Below are 18,377 nucleotides of genomic sequence, written 5' to 3' on the forward strand. Positions count from 1 at the left end.
TTTGAATATTACACAACATGATTCATTTTGGGTTTTCACGCAATTCCTGTGCGAGAATTCATATTTTAAAAAATGTGCGTAATTCAAATACATATATTGAACAACTTGCCATGCAAAATAACATATCGTTGATTTTATTATAAATAATAATCGATAAAATCAACTCCCCTCAGTACTTTGATTATAGATGACTTTATGTAGAGCATGGCAGACAGATCAGGATCACACTTTCTCCACAAATCCTTCTAGAGAACTGAAAATTGCCCAGCGAGGTTGTGCATATACTAGTTCTCGCTGACTCGCTCCTATGAAGAACATTGTGCCATACTGGTTAATGATGAATGTTTTCTTGACGATATTGGAATCAATTCTATTAAAACCACAAGTATTTTTGTAGCTACACAAATATTATGAAATTCCCCCCAAAAAATTTTGAATCTGATCTAATGACACTGATTTGCTCACCTGATTTGATTGTATTGAAATAAAACCTCAAATATATAACAAGTCTTTGTTTTCATTGCTTTAAACAAATTTAATAAAATTGAAGTGCTGAAACAACACTGTTGATGTTTAATACTGAAAAACATTAAAATTAACTGATAAAATGAATCAACATCTAACAGTGCCTACAGTGCTGGCATATGTACCGAGTAATATCATAATTAAAAGCTCCATTTCTTAATATTAACAATTTTTTAACATGCTGAAAATGCCAAAAAATCTAAGGATTGGAAAAGAAAGTCTGTTAAAAATATGCCCTTTTCTCACAAAAATGATAAACATGTTTTGACATAATCTTTGAACCAAGTAAAGTAAAACAGTTAAAAATGCGTATGTCATATGACCAACTTTAAATCTACCTGCATTGAAATTATTTTATAAGCATTTTTTATGTGATTTATTGGACTTAAGAGAACATTTTGTGCCTCTGTAGGGTAAAAACAATATTAAGTACATTATGCTCAATAAAACTACATAAATAGATATCATAAAACATAAACATAAACAATGAATGCTGCTCTTAGTAGTTCCATTTAGAATAACTGCAGGTCTGTAGCTCCTGGTCTGAAAAAATTAAAATGGATGATATGGGAGCTTCAGAGCCATCCATTGATATCAGCTGTAAATTGCATAAAGAATATATTGGTACTATTTGTTTTCACAGGTTTTGCGTAAAAGGTTAATCAGTCCAAAACTAGCGCACGTTTTTGTGCGTAATAAATACACCATTTTTAATGGATTTTTTTCCCAATTCAATGTATCTCCCAGGTCGTCCATCCAAATTTTTTTCAGACCGGGAACTACAGACCTGCAGCTACATTCAGAAGACATAGCTATTTGTGTTCGAGATTTCATTAATCGGGATTTAAAATTTCTCTTCCTTCAGTGTTTTGATCACTTGTGTTTATCATTTTTTCTGACTAGACACGATCAGGTCATGCTTAATTTCCATCGTTTTGTGAAGGTCCGATTTTGATCCATCTTCTATTTGATGGAATCTGATCAGAAAGATTTTTCCTTGCAGTTATAAATATTAAAGAAAGACGGCAGACTTTCTGTTTCCTAGATTAAGAATTCTGTAATTCTATGAATTTTTCCTATTTGTTTCACCTATATCATGCCCACCGCTACTTCTCCTTTGCGACTGGTTTTCTGAATGTCTGTGATAAGGCCTATTATTCCTTGACCCATACGGCCCACTTCTTTGATTTCTATACAACCCATCCCCTTGGTATTGTCCTCGATTTCTACCATTTCGCTCATAATATTCACGACTTTCATCATTGTAACCATTTCTATAACCTTGTCTGAAAGTACGAGAATTTGTCCATGGCTGCTGATTTTTGGGATTAAAACATCCCTCACTGTCATGTCCACGATTATTATCATGAATTTCAATATGACTCTGTCTCCAATCATCGTCATAATCAGCTCTATTGTTGAATCTCCTTCTGTCACTGAAATTCTGGAATCTTCCTGCACTTCTCGTCCTGTTTTGTTGATCGCCAGACTGAGAGTTCCAATGGTGATTCCCTCTCGGAGGATGGTAATCTCTTTGATCCTGAGACCAGGGCTGATTCCCATTGTAGGACTTAGCGGGATATTGTGGGTGGTGCATATCTCGGTGTAAATCGAAACCTGCACTGTAGTCTCTGTCCCTATTGTTATGTCTGTGGTTCCGATATTCCTGTCCATGATGCTCTCTTCTGTGCTCTATGTCATGTGACCTGGATCTCTCACGGTACTCCTCTTCGTGTTGTCGGTGATTATGATGAAATTCCTGTTCATTTCCCTCTCGTCTATGCTCACGATTTTGGTATGGTCTTCGGTTTTGTTGATGCTTCTGCATGGGAAGTTTTTCTCTGCCCTCATACTTGTAGTCAAGGTTTCTGAAACATAACAGTTGATTTTATTAAAATTAACAACACTGTACAGTAGGTCTGTTGATTGTTCAAACACGCGTACGGTACATTATGATGTTGTTACTTACAAATGTCTGAGTCGCAAATCCTCTATATAGTTTTCTCTCTCTATAGGATAGCCTCTTGCTTCATGGTAAACTATAACAGAAATGTATGAAAAATATATGATAAATATTAAATATCATACATAATACATGTTAGAGCTATCTATCATTTTGGAATTTTTTTTTTAACGTATTAGATTACATATGAGGTACAGAAAACAAAGACCACATACCTGCCATAGCTTTATCTGCGTTAAAGCCCAGCCTCTCTATCATGTATCGGCAGACAACGTAGCCGGTCCTGTTGACCCCATGTGTACAGTGTACCCCAGCTACCTGGTCTGTAAAAATTCAGGTACGGTACATATACTGTGGTTTCATCAATATTCGTTGAATACCAACTTTCGTGGATTTCGTTGTTAAGTTGATCAACGAAATTAAGTGTTCATTGAAGTTCAATTTCAACTAACATTCTGTATTGATAGGATCATTGGCCACGAAGTTACGTGTCCTTGAAATTGTGGTTTTCAGAAAATCCACGAAAATTTATACCCACGAAAATTAATGAAACCACAGTATACAGTAGCATAGGGACAGAACAAAAAATTCAAGCTCTTCACTGAATGTATTTACATGCATGTACATTGATTTTTATGGATTGTCTGCATCGTCCACTATTTCACGGCCGAAGAACTTTATTTATTTTTGCTTTCTTTAGCGAAACAAATACAAACACTCACTTTCATCTTGGCATTCCTTAAAGAAGCTTTCCAGAGTATCAAAAAACCTGAAATTCACACCAAAATATCCAAACATAAGGGACAATGTCAACAAAGATTGAATCTACTTGCAACTCAACTCAACTTTGAAGAAAGAATATAAAATACAATTTACTAAATAATATCCTTGATTGTTCCTAATCACTGAGAAAACTAATTCTGGTACATTCACTGTATATTGGTCATTCAAATTTAAACAGATGTAAAGGAAGTCTATTTGGGTTGAAACACATCAAATGATACATTAACATTATACTGAGAAGCCTTAAGGACAAATGATACGTTCCTCAGTTTTATATAATTTTCCTTGATGTACGGTATTATTTCTTCAGCATTTGCATTTAGACCTGTTCAAAAATTCAGAGTGCATTAATATCAGGCTATTTTTGGTGTTATAATATTTTAAAGTTTTCTTTTTATAGCAATCAAAATGTAATTAAACGTTTAATTATAAAGTGTATGCTTTCATATAAAACTACATACACAAAAAGAAATGTATAATATAACATGAAAATATAATTTGGAATTACATATTGGAAATTTTCACATTGCAGAGATAAGAAAAAATAGAAAACAAAGTAAGATGGGTCGCGTCTGACCTTATTAATTTTTTTTTCAGAATGCTAACTTGTTACCTGTACACAACATCATCATTCGGGACATTGTGACCCTCCGTGAATATCTTCTCATGTCTTACGCCCTGACCTCTGAATTCCTAAAACAAAAATTGACATATCTCTTCTTAATTCTTGATTGATTTCATTACACAAAGAAACATTGAACATACAATTACACAGTAGTTTAATTTCATACTGTACAATGGCATACACTTACAAATGCAGCATAGTATTTTTTGGTAAACGTAAGGTCTACAACCATTCCTAGCTGATGGCCTTGTTCTGACACCATGGCAACCAACTTTTTGGGAGTAAATCTAAAAAAAACAAACACAAAATAATCAGATGCAAGTTAAGAGACAATTTTGGAAAATATCAAAGATTCAAAGTGAACAATTTAACTTAAAAAAAATTAAAGTAACCATCTTGAATATACTAATTTTGTTAGATAAAGGACAATCCATTCATGAAATAAATTAAAATGGTTCCATTGAATTCCCTTACTGTTCATCTTCAGGAAGTTTTTCGCATAATTCCTAAATAAACAAATTTAAACAAATTGAATAAACATTATATGGCAACCAGTTCAATGCAGATTTGGGAGCATAAAAATACAGAAATATTGAAATAGAGCATAAGTATATAAAATATAGATCAGCATCTATAATAAAACAATACTGATAGCATTATCCAATGACCACAGAACAATCATGATCCTAACAAACATAACATTGCTCTACATACACATGTACATAAATTTTAGTCATATGAAATAGATACAAAATTTGAAGTTATACATTTAATCTCATGAAAAGTTACATAATCAAAACTATTAAAAATATCAGAGACTATATACTAGCGTGCGACCAGTTCTCACCAAGTACCATATCTCGCCCGTGCATTGTGATGTCATTTTATTAACACATAAAATTATATACAAAAAAATGATGTCACAATATACTGGCGAGAAATGATACTCGGCGAGAACTGATCGCACGACAGTATAAGTACTGGTAGTTCATTTCATTCCATCCTTTGAAAAATTTTATATTTAATATCATTAATTAAATGTGATTATCAATAAAAGCAGAATGTAATTTTATTTCTTTGACATTCATATTATTTTCATATAAAAATCCACTGACTGTTTTTAGCGGCACTTTAAATGTTATCAATCTAGTCCCAGGAATCACTTTTCCGAGAGCTTGATATTTCTCCCATCTGAAAATGGACACATACAACATGTACTACAAATCAAAATTAATGGCAACACATAATTCCAAACTGATGACAATTACTGGTATGTCATCGAGACATGGGACCATGCATACATACTCATTTCATTTTGCCTCAAATCTATGTGTCTAAAATTTTCCAACAGTTACTGCAGCTTATATAAGATATAGTAGTTTTTATTTTGCTAATTATTTATCAGTTGATCATATACAGTGGTAAATCTTGGACACAGAAATTTTTTTTTCTTAAAAAAAATACTGTCAAAATTTATCTTGTCTGAACAACACTTATTCTCATGTGCACGACAGACTATCTTGTGCACACAAATATATCATATGCGAATTACAAGAAATTATGTCATGCTCAGATGATAATGAAGAGTGTGCACAAGATTATAAGTTGTGCACCCAAGATACTATGTTATGCAAAGTAGAATTTGCCCATATTCTTTGCAAAAAAATGTGACCCAAATGTACCACAATGTGCAAGCTATGATTTAGAAATGTCATTGGACATCTTCATGAAACAATTTTCTGTAAAATTGGCCAGGGTTTAACATACAGTTACTGTGTGATAGGATGATAAAATCGACCATCACAACAATGTCCTGGGCTTACTTTGCTTAGAATCATGAGAATGATTTCCATATTGAGCTTTTTTATGTTTAACTTATATGATGAACACTTATTATAAATATTCATTTTGATCTAGTGTGAACTTTTAAGCGCATAACCTTAAGATGGACTCCGCTTCGAAAAAGAAATACAGGGTGGCCAAACGAGACATGGCAGAGGTCAGTGGAGAAACAGAGGAAAGACCAGTCTTAAAACTAATTAACTATGGGCATGGTGCAGCAGATGTCAGCAGACAGACAGAAATGGAAGTCATCTGTGAAGGCCTAATGTGCCCAAAGCAGTTGGAAGAACTCTGATAAATGCTTTTCAAAACTGAATAATTTTCACTGACGTCTCGATGAATCTTTCACAGATTAGATAAACGCTACTTATATATATGTGTGTTTACATTACAGGATCTGGGTTTTTTTTTATCTCATTGTTATCTGATTAATCCTGATAACACAATAAAAGAATCACGATAAAAATTTCAGTAACTCAATGTGGTTTATTATATTAAAAACAAGGAAACATATATATTAAATTGTTTTTAAGGCCATTCAATTTAAATGTGTAATTTGCAGTATTCCTTGATAGAAAATAGGTGTATAAACAACTGGTTTTTTTCCAAAGAGAATTAAGATCAAATTGTTTTGAAAATAAATTGATTGGTGTAGGTATTTTTGTCAAAACAGGGGGGGTGGGTGGGTTAAAGAAACATTTATAAATAAATGTAGCCTTAGCAAAGCATCGTTACTCAATACCTCAATAGAGAAGTAGATCGACAGTTATATACGTTTTACATGAGAGATATGTCTGTCAGGTTCTCTACATGATTTCTAGTCGTTTCGGCCTTTTCCCCGTTCGGCCCTAGATATGTTGGGACCCTAGTAGATACGGCCCTTAGTAGATTCAGCCTTAGTCGTTTCAGCCTAGGTTTTATTATATTTATATATGTTTTATTTTGGAGATATTACCTTATTTTCAGATGTTTTATATATTATAATCAATTTGGGGTCCTGTGAGATTATCGAACAATTTTGTGAAATTTTTGGAAGGTGGTGTAAAGCACAGGTGCTTGTGGACTGGGCTAACCCCCCCCCCCCTTTCTATTTTTTTTGTTAATTTCTTTTATTATTTATCATTAACAACCCCTTATATATTTCTCCAGTCAAAAAATAAAAGAAATATCACGACTCAGTAGCATTTTATATTCACACTCGTTTCCCCTATATATATAAAGGGAGAAAATTCCATACGCAATGATCCAAAACACAGGTAACGTGTAAACTAACGAAGCTACTGCCCCAGACATGTGTATATCTGGAGTATGTATACACATGGTACACAGGTCTGGTGAACAAAAGAATCTTAGTTGACGGAAACTTTGATGTCGATAATGGGGGCCGACTCCATTAATAAAAAATAACAGTTACAAACACATTTATTAAAACTACACTAATTTATTATATCAGAACGAAATGACTAGGTATCTAAGGCCGAACCGACGAAGGTCCGAAATATCTATAAGTACCGAACGTGGGAAAAGGCAAACGACTTGCTACCCTCTACATCCCAGGAATGCTGGAGAAAACGTACCCAGGAGAAAACGTACCCAGGAGAAAACGTACCCAATTATTAGGGTACGTTTTCTCCAGGAGAAAATGTACCCAGGTACGTTTTCTCCAAGAGAAAATGTACTCTATGAAAATAATAAATAATGGTTTTCATAGATATTCTTAAATGAAATAAAATATAACGTTACAATGAACATTTGTATCATTTGTTGCTGTTGTTTTTAAATGCATAGTCACGTACTTAAATTATTTTAAAAGACAATAATTTGTAACATACACATACATGAACATGGCCTGAGCAGTTTAATTAGTCGACAATTAATCCACCATACACGAAACCGTTAAATAATTAGTTTTTATTGCAATCTCATTGGAGATTGAAGTGAATGATGAGTATCTCAAGAAGTCGATATCACGTTTTTTTAAAAACAATTTGAAAATTATCTATAAAATAAAGTTGCTTAATAAAACCAAGTCCAAGTCTTTTAAATATTTGTTTGATTCATATTTATGGAACTGCTACGAGATGTAACATTGAATAGTCAATTTGCTTCCGACGCCACTGACGTGTATAATGTGTGGAGATTGAATATTTCTACCTCCTGTTCGGGGAGGCAATACATAATATTACATGATAATAACTGCTCAGGTATTTAATTGATTATCACTATAATTAAATCAGGGGATCTCGCATAGAGAAACTCAAATCGGTAAGGCTACCGATAAATGGATAACTAGAAGAAGCAGACTGATAACACTTTATGACAGGTCATTATTTTATACTAGTGTAACGGGACCGTCTAGGGGTTAAGTCCCGTACATATGTAAGTGATCCGGATTCAAAAGGATAAGGAGTATATATTCAGTGTTTAGAAATTATATTCTGTAATAAATAACAGACATAAACAAATATAAACGTAACAGGTATGAAACAGTATCATATAAAAATCCTAGGGAGTACAGTAATTAATAGATGAATATGAAATTTAGCCCCAATCCCCAAAAGTGCGTCTGTATCTGATATAATAAAGTTAAAGACTGACTAAAACACCCCGACCGGTCGGGCTCTACAGTCCCGGCACGCGCATACCACGCCAGGTCGGGTTAAAGGAAAATAACTCTAAAATAAAAATAAGGAAAAACCACCACACTAGAATAAAAGTGCTACAATTATTATAAAGATATTATTCATAAAATGAATATATTTCTATGCATTGAAATATGCATTTACGTAGCATTTGAAAATTATTTAATATGTCCAACCCCTTTAAAATTATTAAGTTATCTATAAAATTCTTACATTTCTTTATATTTATTATGCAAAATAGTATTTAAAAGTATCAAAAACTATTAAGTAGTATAATTATGATTTTCAAATTTCTCTTGGAGAAAACGTATCCTAGAGATTGGGTACGTTTTCTCCAGGGTACGTTTACTCCTGTTACCCATCCCAGCACGTGGCAAAGCAATAATAGATGGAATAGCTCAAACTCATAATCATTTATGAAATACTTTCATTTTCAAGTCATCTTCATCTTCAAAATGCTATATTTTTATACAAAAACAAAAGCTGAATCTAACAAACACTAGAAATATCATTAATATGCTTTACCTGTCTGGTGGTGGCATTTTGACTATTTTTAGAACAGGAAACGTATGTCAGGATTTGTTAGCCTGTTCGTCGTTCATTCGATTAGGATGTAAAGTAAAGATGATGTTTAAGAAAACAATATACTTTAAAGAAAAAGGTTTATCTTTTATTTAAGTAATATAAACTAATGTTGTATGTGCATGATATTGCATGAACAATCTTTGAGAAATGTCACTATTCCGGGATCGTTAAATTTGTCGGTACCCTTTTCATTTTATCAAATGGTGGTAAATTTCCGCCATTTTTAATAATTTTCTTGAGAAAATGCTTTCATAGTTTTGCTATTTATTCATTGACACAGGTAATATTTGTATGTACAATGATAAGGATATAGAAAGGGAAAAGTTACTCTACCTAATTAAAATCACTATGTTTATCAAAATATGTTAATACAAATTAGTCATTGCCACATGTAAACAGACTTTTACGAGCATGTAATGGCGTAAAATAATTCCCCACGAATTAAAATGCTCACCTTGCTATTCAAACTGCTCTGTCATATTAGGTACAACCTTTTGATTTATAACGACATAGATTATAAAGATGTGTAATTTATGCAGTTTTTACAATAGATAAGAAGTTGCAAGTTTATTCTGCATCAGGTTCTGATTTTTATCATATTTTGATGATTTTCTATTTAATGGATAAACAAAGAACATGATTGCATTAAAGATACTTAGGTTGCTTTTTAGGTTAGAAACTGTAGATTTGCAAGTAATCACAATGGTTTGGATTTCACAATGTTTGTGTTTTATAATTTTATGTGAAATTTACCCGTCAGAAATAATATCATTACTTTTCTAAAACGTATTATATTTATATTAAAAAACAAAGAGAGGTTACTATAATTGTAGTGTTAAATTAAAGCCATCACAATAAATACCTTTTGAGAAATCATAGATTTTAACATGGTGGAATTGAAACTACTAACAGTTTTACGTTATATTGGGTTTACTTACAATTCTTCCATTGGTTGATACCGGTGAAAAAATCGACCATTGGCAAAACATTGGTATCAAAGTGTGCCACCAGTTATTTCTATATGTAACCAATTTTGCTGGCTGAGCAACCACATATGTAGTAGAAATCTAAACCTCTATATGCAATCTATTATTGTGACCTCAAGAAATGGATGATTTTGATTAATGTACAGTTGCATACTGATCAAATTGGATAACAATTTTTATGATTTCTGTTGTCATTTATGTCATTTGAATATGTCAGTTGGCCTGTAGAATAAGAAAGTCTTTTAATATGAAGATGTCTATATAAATTTTTATGAAATTATTTTTAGTCCCACATTCTGTTACTGTCATGGATATTGTTGGAATGGATCATGGCTACTCGAAGCCATGGAGTGCCCATCCAGATGCCAGTCATGCCAGACCAGTGAAGCTCATGTACATGCAAAGAGTTCCTCGTAACCAAACAGCTGAAAACTCAAAGTATGTAAAACTGTAAAAGTACAATATTTGTAAAATCTTTTATTTATAAAGCCAGGATATTCCTCCTGTAAAAAAAACAGTGATGACATAAATATAAATATGAGGATGAATGCTTAATTATGATATGATTAAAAGGTATGTATCATTTTCTTGACAAACCCAAATCTTCACAGAAATTTGACTGGCAAAATCTAAGTCTTGAAATCTTATGTAGTAAATATAAATGTTCATTTTCATTTTCCAGCGATCATGAAATAATAGACGTAGTGGATGCACCTGCTAAGCCACACCCTTCTTATGACATGGCCAAGGCAAGGAGCCTGATGCACGAGTGTGATCGCCATGTGAACTTTGCTCGGATGGAGGAGTGTCCAGACGACTGGGAGGAGCAAATATCGAGGTTCAAACAAACGTCGGTCATCTTACAGGCGGGTCCCCACCCCCTCATTATTCTCATCTCATTGTTCTGGTGACGGATAACCGTAGTCTTCAGTATAAATCAATCAGTTCATCGACTTCTCGAAATGATATGACTGTGAACTGTTTTATTTATATACAACCGTAGAATGTAGTTCAAAAGTACAACATACGAGACCCTAAAAGATTTGATATCCATCAATATAAAGATAACTGAGAGAAATTAAATTGAGTGACTTCTTGTCTCTGACATAATTGTGACTTATCTAAGTCATTAATATCCCAATGTAGATTTCAATTTGACAAAGGAAGCAGTAGCATTTCTCTTATGAAAGACTTTAATAGGTATCAAATCTTTGTTTAGTTCAGTTACATTTGCATGCTTTTCATTTAACCACCCTTGTTTTGCCCTGGGCTTTGTTGGATTTTTATTTTATATTTACCAATTAGTCAGAGTCTGTTAGATGTTTACCGAACCGTATGTTGAAAAATGCAGCCGTTTTCTTCTAGATCAAGTGTAAAAAATTATCACGTACAACCAACAAACGAAATATTGCAGACTCTGACTAAATAGTTGTGAAACTTTTATCATTGATATAGTAATTGTAAACAGTTGATTCAGTTTCATTTGTTTTTGTCAATGCATTTTGACTGAAAATGAAAGATAATTTCAAAACATTTTATTCTTCTGAGTAATGTTAACATAAAAATAATTAAATATTATGCTGATGAAATGTTATGCATTTATTCATGTAGGCTACATATAACTATGAATATTTTTACAATTAGTCAACTTAAATTGTTTGAATGGTGTTATTAGTACCTTTGCTTGATGTTTGTAGAACTGGTTGGACCTTGCAGCAGAATAGGCTGTTCAACAAGATTATCAAAGCACTGCAAACTGACAGACTGGCCAGATTGACCTACCACAATGTAAGCAGATTTTCTTAATTTCCAATGTGTGGAATAGAATTTATCATAAAACTTAATTTTGTTTCTTTATGTTGATTTATCTATGATGCAATAGGGATCCTTGAGGGTTTTGTTTTCAATCTTATTCAGACCTCTAATGAACCAGTGATGAGAAGAATCCATATAGACAAGACTGCTCGCAGGGTCAGGCAAGCTTTTGCTAGTGTGGCTTGGGTAAAGACTTCTTTTTTTTTACATTGCCATAGTGAAATAAGTTTTCATGATTTATTGAGACCTTTTCAGTGTTATTATATCGGGTCCGTTTACACTTACAGGACACCAGACTGACTCAGTGGGTACACGGTGTCTTAGTGGACAACCTGAGTCTACCTGTCCTTGGAGCCTACCTGGATGTCCTTCAGACCCTGAGGGCAAAGGTCATTGATATTTTTTGATAGGAAACTATTTAAATTCAATTTAATTTTCAATTTATTTATTTCACCAATTAAGGGCCCTCAAGAGGCAACAAAATGGTTCAATTTTACATTCACTCACTCAATGTCGTGCTACAAAGTTTCGCTGAATGTTAAAATGAGGTGGATGTCTTTGATCAGGTCCCCTCTCTGGTGGACAAAATGATCGCCAACACCAGCGTAGGAGGGAAGTCTGCCACAGCATCTCTGGAGGCCCTCAATCTGCTGCTGAAGAGACCCTGGGACCCAGTGCTCAGTGTATACTCCCAACAGAAACCAGTATGTCAAGCATTACCTAGTACATTAGTTCATGTGTTGTTTTCTCTCTAATTAAACACTTACTTCATTATACCCCCCGCAAACAAAGTTTGGGGGGGGTATATAGGAATCACCTTGTCCGTCCGTCCGTCTGTCTGTGCAATCGTGTCCGTGAAACATTGGAAGTTCTTACTTCACACAAAGATTGCTTATGACCTAAGGGTGTGTCATGACCTTGACCCAAGGTCATTCGGGCAAGGTCAAGGTCACTGGCAGAAAAAAAGCAAAATTTGTGTCCGGTCCATATCTTTCTTATGGAGAAACATTGAAGATTCTTACTTCACACAAAGATTGCTTATGACGTAAGGGTGTGTAATGACCTTGACCCAAGGTCATTCGTGCAAGGGCAAGGTCACTGGCAGAAAAAATGCAAAATTTGTGTCCGGTCCATATCTTTCTTATGGAGATATATTGGAAGCTCTTACTTCACACAAATATTGCTTATGACGTAAGGGTGTGTCATTACCTTTACCCAAGGTCAATTGAGGAAGTTCAAGGTCATTGTTTCGAAAATGCTAAATTCTGTCTGTGTCATTTCTTGTATTAATGGAAATATTAGAAGCTAAAATTTGACACAAAGCTTGCTCTTCTCAGGCCACATAAAATTATTTTTAGATTTCATCCCCATTTCTCTGAAAATGGCCTGCCCCGATAAAATTTTTATTTGGAAAAAAAAATGTGTGGAAAAAAAATTTCGGAAAAAATCGGGCTCAGTATACCAATAATTCAAAATGTTTAAATATTAAATGGCTGCTTGACATGTGGATTCGTTTGATTCGAGTTTGATTTGAGTCATGGTTGCAAATGTCCTCATGCATTAACAGTTAACTTAAAATAAAATGGAATTAAAGGATAGGAATTGGTTTGTTTACTCCTATTAGCATTAACAGTTTTAAAAAATAGAGCAGTTGTTATTTATAGAAAATGGTCAGTAAAATAGATTCATCCAATATTTTCTATAATAGCAAAAATACACGCTTTATGATTTTTTTCTTAGCTGGGGGTATCAATTGTGAGCTTGCTCACAGTACTTCTAGTTCATATTTGGCATAGTTGTACCTGTATTTCAATACATGTATCTAATTTGTTTTCATTTATTGTAAAATTTGCAAAAATAAATTAGATCCGTTGTTTTTTAAGTTTGCATTTATTTATTGCAATGTATAAAGTTTGATATATCACACAAAAATCCAAACATGACCACCATGTTTTGATTTTTGCTAAATTTACATGTAATTGATTGTCAACATTTATTATTCTAAGTTAAGATATTTATTTTGCAGAACAAGTTACCAGGGAACCCCCTGATTCTGATTGCACCCAACGGTCCCACCTACACAGGACACAGTTACTCCAAGCGCACCCGATTTTGGAATAGTCAGCTCTCCAACCTGGGGAAGGTGATCCCCGTCACCATGCACACAGTCAACGGGGGAAGCGGGGTGGGGATAGCCCAGTGTCTGGAGCACATGATAGGGGCGGTCAGAACTAAAGTCCTTGAGGTAAGGCACTAGTTATATTGGAGATGAAGATGTATATGTGTATTTGTATATGCTAGTTTTTAATTTTGCAAAATTCTACAATTGTTTGATGTTGAAATTTTGATTTTTTTAAAGAGGTTATATTTACCAATGATAATGCCCAGTCCATGAATGATTAATAATTGACTGTGTTGACATACGTCAAACCAAATAGACGACTTATTGTAATTTTTCAAATTTTAGTTGAAAGGCCATTTTCATCACAAGCCTATTGTCTTGCTTGGATGGAACATTGGTGCACTGGTGGCCTGCCATGTAAGTTAGATCCGAGTACATTCAGATTCCCTGCAATCCATTGTAATTCTTTATTTAGCTAGATTCTGATTTTGGTCGTTCTGTAGGTGTCCCTAGTAGAGGCTGTGTCTGCAGTGGTGTGTCTGGGATTACCAATCACCGGCATCAACGGACAACGAGGGGTAAGGGCAAGTTCTTTAATTCCTAGTAGAGTCTATGAGTAATTATGACCTAAGATTAAATCATGTTTATTCAGAAGTTGAATTTTAAGAAACTATAATTATTTAAGTCTATTTTATTGGATGGACTAGGTCATTAGTTACTCATTACCCCTCTTAAAATTCATTCTTTAAACCAAATTCAAACCATGAATAATTGAACCTAATACTCTTGTATTTTGATCTACAATGTATTGAATGTGACCCTGAGCTGCTCCCAAAATAATTTTGATTTTATTTGTGGTATACATTTAGATTGTTACTTTCACTGTACTCCAAATAACTGCGATTTTATTTGTGGTTTATGCTAAATTGTTACTCTCACTATACTCCAAATAACTGCACATAGAGGTACATGGCTGTATGTAACACTATCCTCATTATTGATTTATAGGACCTCGAGGACACCCTTTTGGACAGTAAAACCCCGACCATGTTTGTGATTGGCCAGCACTCATACACGGCCACCATTGACAACATGGAGGACCTGAGGGAGAGGATGAAGGCGGAGAATGAGTTATTGGTGGTAGGGGGCGCTGACAGTAACCTGAGGGTGTGTCGGGGCAAGAAAAAACAGGAGGGCATCACTCAAGTCATGGCCGACAAGCAAATACTGGTATGCTAGTGTGCTATGCAGTCTACTGATCAGAACAATTTTCAAGTGTGAACAAATTACATTAATAAATCTAAAAGAGAGACTTGCGATATATTCATGTCCATGTACTTGCATGATTTTTAAAGTGTTGATTATGCATTTTTAAAATATATTGAGCTGTTATAGACTAGCTGATTATGAAATTTACTTGAAAAGCTCTGTTTTTAAAAATTATTTATTTTTCTCCATATAAACAGGACCATGTGGCCGATTTTCTTGGAGGAGTTCTTTCTCAGTCGGACCTTCTAAACTCGGATAATGCAGAGATTTCAGAGGAAGTAGAGCTTAAGAAGAAAAAACAAAGGAAGGTTTGTAGATCTCTATATTATGTAATATGTGTAGTACTTGTTTGTCTTGTTCGTACAAGTTGTAACAAAAGATCAAAATACCAACAACAATAAAAAAGACCATGATTTTCAAAACATTCATCCTTATAGGAAAAGTCCCTACCTTCAACACCTAAGCAGTTGAGTGTGGCCAAGGCTCTGAAGGCTGCGAGAGAGGCTGGATTTAACCAGCTGTCTGTCGGGCAACAGACCAGTGAGCTGGCTAGTCACCTCCTGGCAGGGCCCAATCAACTCGCTAATCGTACGTGTCAGTAGGACTTTGTACATATATTTGAATTATCTGTCTGAATTCTATTAATTCATAGTTTTAACAGATACTATTTATTATAAAACATTTTCATTTTACTTTGGCTAAAACATGAATAATCTGTATATTCTTCATAGTTCCACCCTTCAAAGTTTCATTTATTTTGGCTTGACTACTTTGGTATGTTTGTTTTGTACCGAATTATCATAAAAAAGTAAAATTACAATAAGTTGTATATGAATTCTTGTCTTTTGCAGCTCCCAGGCAGAAAAGGAAGTATGTAAAGAGTCCAGCGTCGGTGGCCAAAAAGAGGCTAAAAACAGCAGCTGCAGCAGCCGGATCTGGGAAAAGTCAGCCAACTCTAAACCTGTCTTTAGCCAGTAAAATAGCCGGTCTCCAGGCCCTGAACAGTGCCCCTGAACTCTCTGGCCTCCTACAGAGTTCTGTTCCACAGACTGTGAAGGACATGGAGCCCAAAGCCGATGGTGGCTTGAATCCAGAATCTGGTCAGCAGAGTCCAAGCAAAGCCTCCAAGGTCACCCTGGAAAGTTTGGCCAATCTGATGGCTCAGAAAGAGGCAGCACAAAGAATTGCTAGCAGTATCGCCAGTACTCATGCCTATGCCCTTCCTACCAATGTATTGAGCAGGGAGTCGGCTCCAAGTAGTGCTCCTGTTCTGTCGACACCACAGATCAGTCTGCCGAGCCTGATAAACTTATCCAATGTTTTAAGAGGTGGTATTAAACCATCTGTTCACATCACCACAGCTGGACCAGTCTCCAGTCAAATTCAGCAGTTACTGGCTGGAATAAGTAAAGCTGGAGTGACATCCACAGCATCCATAAAATCTCTGTCTTCAACATCTGTAAACCCACAATCATCTGCCTCTTCACTGACAGCTGCTTCCAAGTCTCCTATTTCACAAGCCCTCGGTTCACCTTTAATCAGTTTTGACATTTCATCAGCATCAAGTACTTCAGGCACCCAGCACGTTACATACGTTCTCCCCAGTCAAACACAGAAACTTGTAGAGAGCCCAGCCAAGGCCCAGGAGATGGTCACTCAGTCCCAGCAGACTGTCTCTCCGGATTCAACCCTTGAGGACTTGGACCAGACTTCTGGGGATCGGTCAATGGAAGAGACTGATGAAACAGTACAGGCTGTGCAGAAATCTCAGTACCACGACTTTCCTCTAACCACTGGGTCCATTCCTCAGAGTTTGGTGTCAACTATAACCCAAGCCAAGCTACTCAGCAGTTCACTGCCCCACACATCAGTGACTGTTCCCAAGACTTTCACCAGTGCCAGCACTGTAAACAAAATAGCCTCTGGACTCTCCCTGCAGAAATCTTCTCCCTCCAGTACAACCATCCACATTTCCAGTGAGAGACAAGGCCAGCATACCGTGGTGACACCGACCATCTACAAAACATCCAAGTCTCCCACCATCATCCCGACCACTACAGAGACCCTTGGGAAGGTGTCCTCCTTGTTGGAATCCAGTCCTGTGATACAGAGGACCAGCACCACAGTGGGGGTGTCATCCGTCTCCCCTCAGTCTATGCTCGCTTACCACTTTAAGACCATCGAGAGTGAACACAAGGGTTCTACCACCTTAGTGACTGTGTCCCCCACCTCCCCATCCACCCGCCCCTCCCCCAAGTCCACCACCCCCTCGGTCACTTCATACACCCCCACCCCCAAACCTGTGCTGCCACCAAATTCCGCCACTAGGACCAGGAAAATCAAAACTCCACGACAATATGATTTGTGATTCTGTGATGGGATTGAGATCGAAAAAAAATTTAGTTAGCTATGTGCAGTGTTGTATAGTTTGTATATAATACTCGCCCTTTCATCTTGTTTATTTCTTACTGTTGTTATATTTGAATACATGTACATTTACATTTACTTCGTCATCTTAATGTTTAGGTTGATTTTTTAAAAAGAATTGTTATGGTAAAATTTAATGGATTTTTTGTTAAAATTGTCAATAAACATATTTAGAAATGTGTCTCTGGTTTGTTGTTTCATGTAGCTCTTAAGATAACATTCATATCATATTTGCAAGATATGAAAAAAAACCCAGATCAAAGCATTATGAATAACAATTATTGACTTGTTTTCCAAAATGTATTTCAAAACTCTGAGGGCACCCTATAGTAATCAATTTGTCTGTCCAGCACCGTCTGGAGCACGTGTCCTCTCCCAACCTGGCAAATGCTTCACCCACAATAATTTTAGGTTAAATTGTGCAGTGCATTGAACTAAGTTCTTGTCAAAGTTTAAGGTACAGCAGCAGAAGTATGTCCTTAACCAACAATTTTTTCTCTTCTTGGTAAAAAAATTTTTTCATATAGGATGTTCAGTGACCTTGAACAAATTTTCTAGGTCAGGGTCATATTAGAACTTTCGAAAAGTCCTTGTCTGGACCATTTATTCTTTTCCATTGATCCTATTTGGCTCATATTTTACATAAAGCTTATGGATTAAGTATCTACTTTGACTTTGAACCAGGTTTGTTGGTGAAAGGTCAAACCAGATCTCTTCAAAATCCAGTTCTAGACTAACTTCTCTCCATTTGACCCAATCTTGTGCACACTTTTTCATAAGACTGCCTGTAGCT

General features: G+C 35.2%; 2 protein-coding genes across 3 annotated transcripts; one reads left to right on the forward strand and one right to left on the reverse strand.

Moving 5' to 3' along the window:
• Positions 1–494: 494 nt before the first annotated feature.
• LOC128181908 (RNA/RNP complex-1-interacting phosphatase-like) lies at positions 495–8,970 on the reverse strand. Its single transcript, XM_052850476.1, has 9 exons — positions 8,906–8,970; positions 5,012–5,087; positions 4,371–4,402; positions 4,084–4,183; positions 3,885–3,964; positions 3,211–3,257; positions 2,704–2,811; positions 2,495–2,564; positions 495–2,393 (listed from the first exon to the last, which is right to left on the reverse strand). The coding sequence occupies exons 1-9, from the start codon at positions 8,920–8,922 to the stop codon at positions 1,589–1,591; spliced, it is 1,335 nt and encodes a 444-aa protein (XP_052706436.1). The 5' UTR covers positions 8,923–8,970; the 3' UTR covers positions 495–1,588.
• Positions 8,971–9,157: 187 nt separating this feature from the next.
• Positions 9,158–17,765, forward strand: LOC128181550 (KAT8 regulatory NSL complex subunit 3-like). Of its 2 annotated transcripts, none has more exons than XM_052849991.1 (14): positions 9,158–9,245; positions 10,239–10,389; positions 10,634–10,801; positions 11,649–11,739; positions 11,869–11,952; positions 12,054–12,155; positions 12,333–12,470; positions 13,793–14,011; positions 14,234–14,305; positions 14,392–14,466; positions 14,897–15,118; positions 15,355–15,465; positions 15,595–15,745; positions 16,009–17,765. In XM_052849991.1, exons 2-14 carry the CDS (start codon positions 10,259–10,261, stop codon positions 17,523–17,525), a joined length of 3,081 nt encoding a protein of 1,026 aa, XP_052705951.1. In that variant the 5' UTR covers positions 9,158–9,245; positions 10,239–10,258; the 3' UTR covers positions 17,526–17,765. The 2 variants fall into 2 exon arrangements, with proteins under 2 accessions (XP_052705951.1, XP_052705952.1); XM_052849992.1 differs by having other exon boundaries at positions 10,634–10,789.
• The last annotated feature ends 612 nt before the right edge of the window (positions 17,766–18,377 follow it).

Source organism: Crassostrea angulata, chromosome 4 (assembly GCF_025612915.1).
Source record: "Crassostrea angulata isolate pt1a10 chromosome 4, ASM2561291v2, whole genome shotgun sequence".
In the NCBI taxonomy this organism is placed as follows: domain Eukaryota; kingdom Metazoa; phylum Mollusca; class Bivalvia; order Ostreida; family Ostreidae; genus Magallana; species Magallana angulata.

Coding starts and splice junctions, on each gene's coding strand:
- LOC128181908 (XM_052850476.1), bottom strand. Junction 2,812..3,210: donor TAAGGAATGCCAAGATGAAA/GTGAGTGTTTGT, acceptor GAATTTTTACAG/ACCAGGTAGCTGGGGTACAC. Junction 2,394..2,494: donor GATTTGCGACTCAGACATTT/GTAAGTAACAAC, acceptor GTTATGTTTCAG/AAACCTTGACTACAAGTATG.
- LOC128181550 (XM_052849991.1), top strand. CDS start 10,259: ATGGATATTGTTGGAATGGATCATGGCTACTCGAAGCCATGGAGTGCC. Junction 12,156..12,332: donor TTCAGACCCTGAGGGCAAAG/GTCATTGATATT, acceptor GTCTTTGATCAG/GTCCCCTCTCTGGTGGACAA. Junction 15,466..15,594: donor AGAAGAAAAAACAAAGGAAG/GTTTGTAGATCT, acceptor TCATCCTTATAG/GAAAAGTCCCTACCTTCAAC.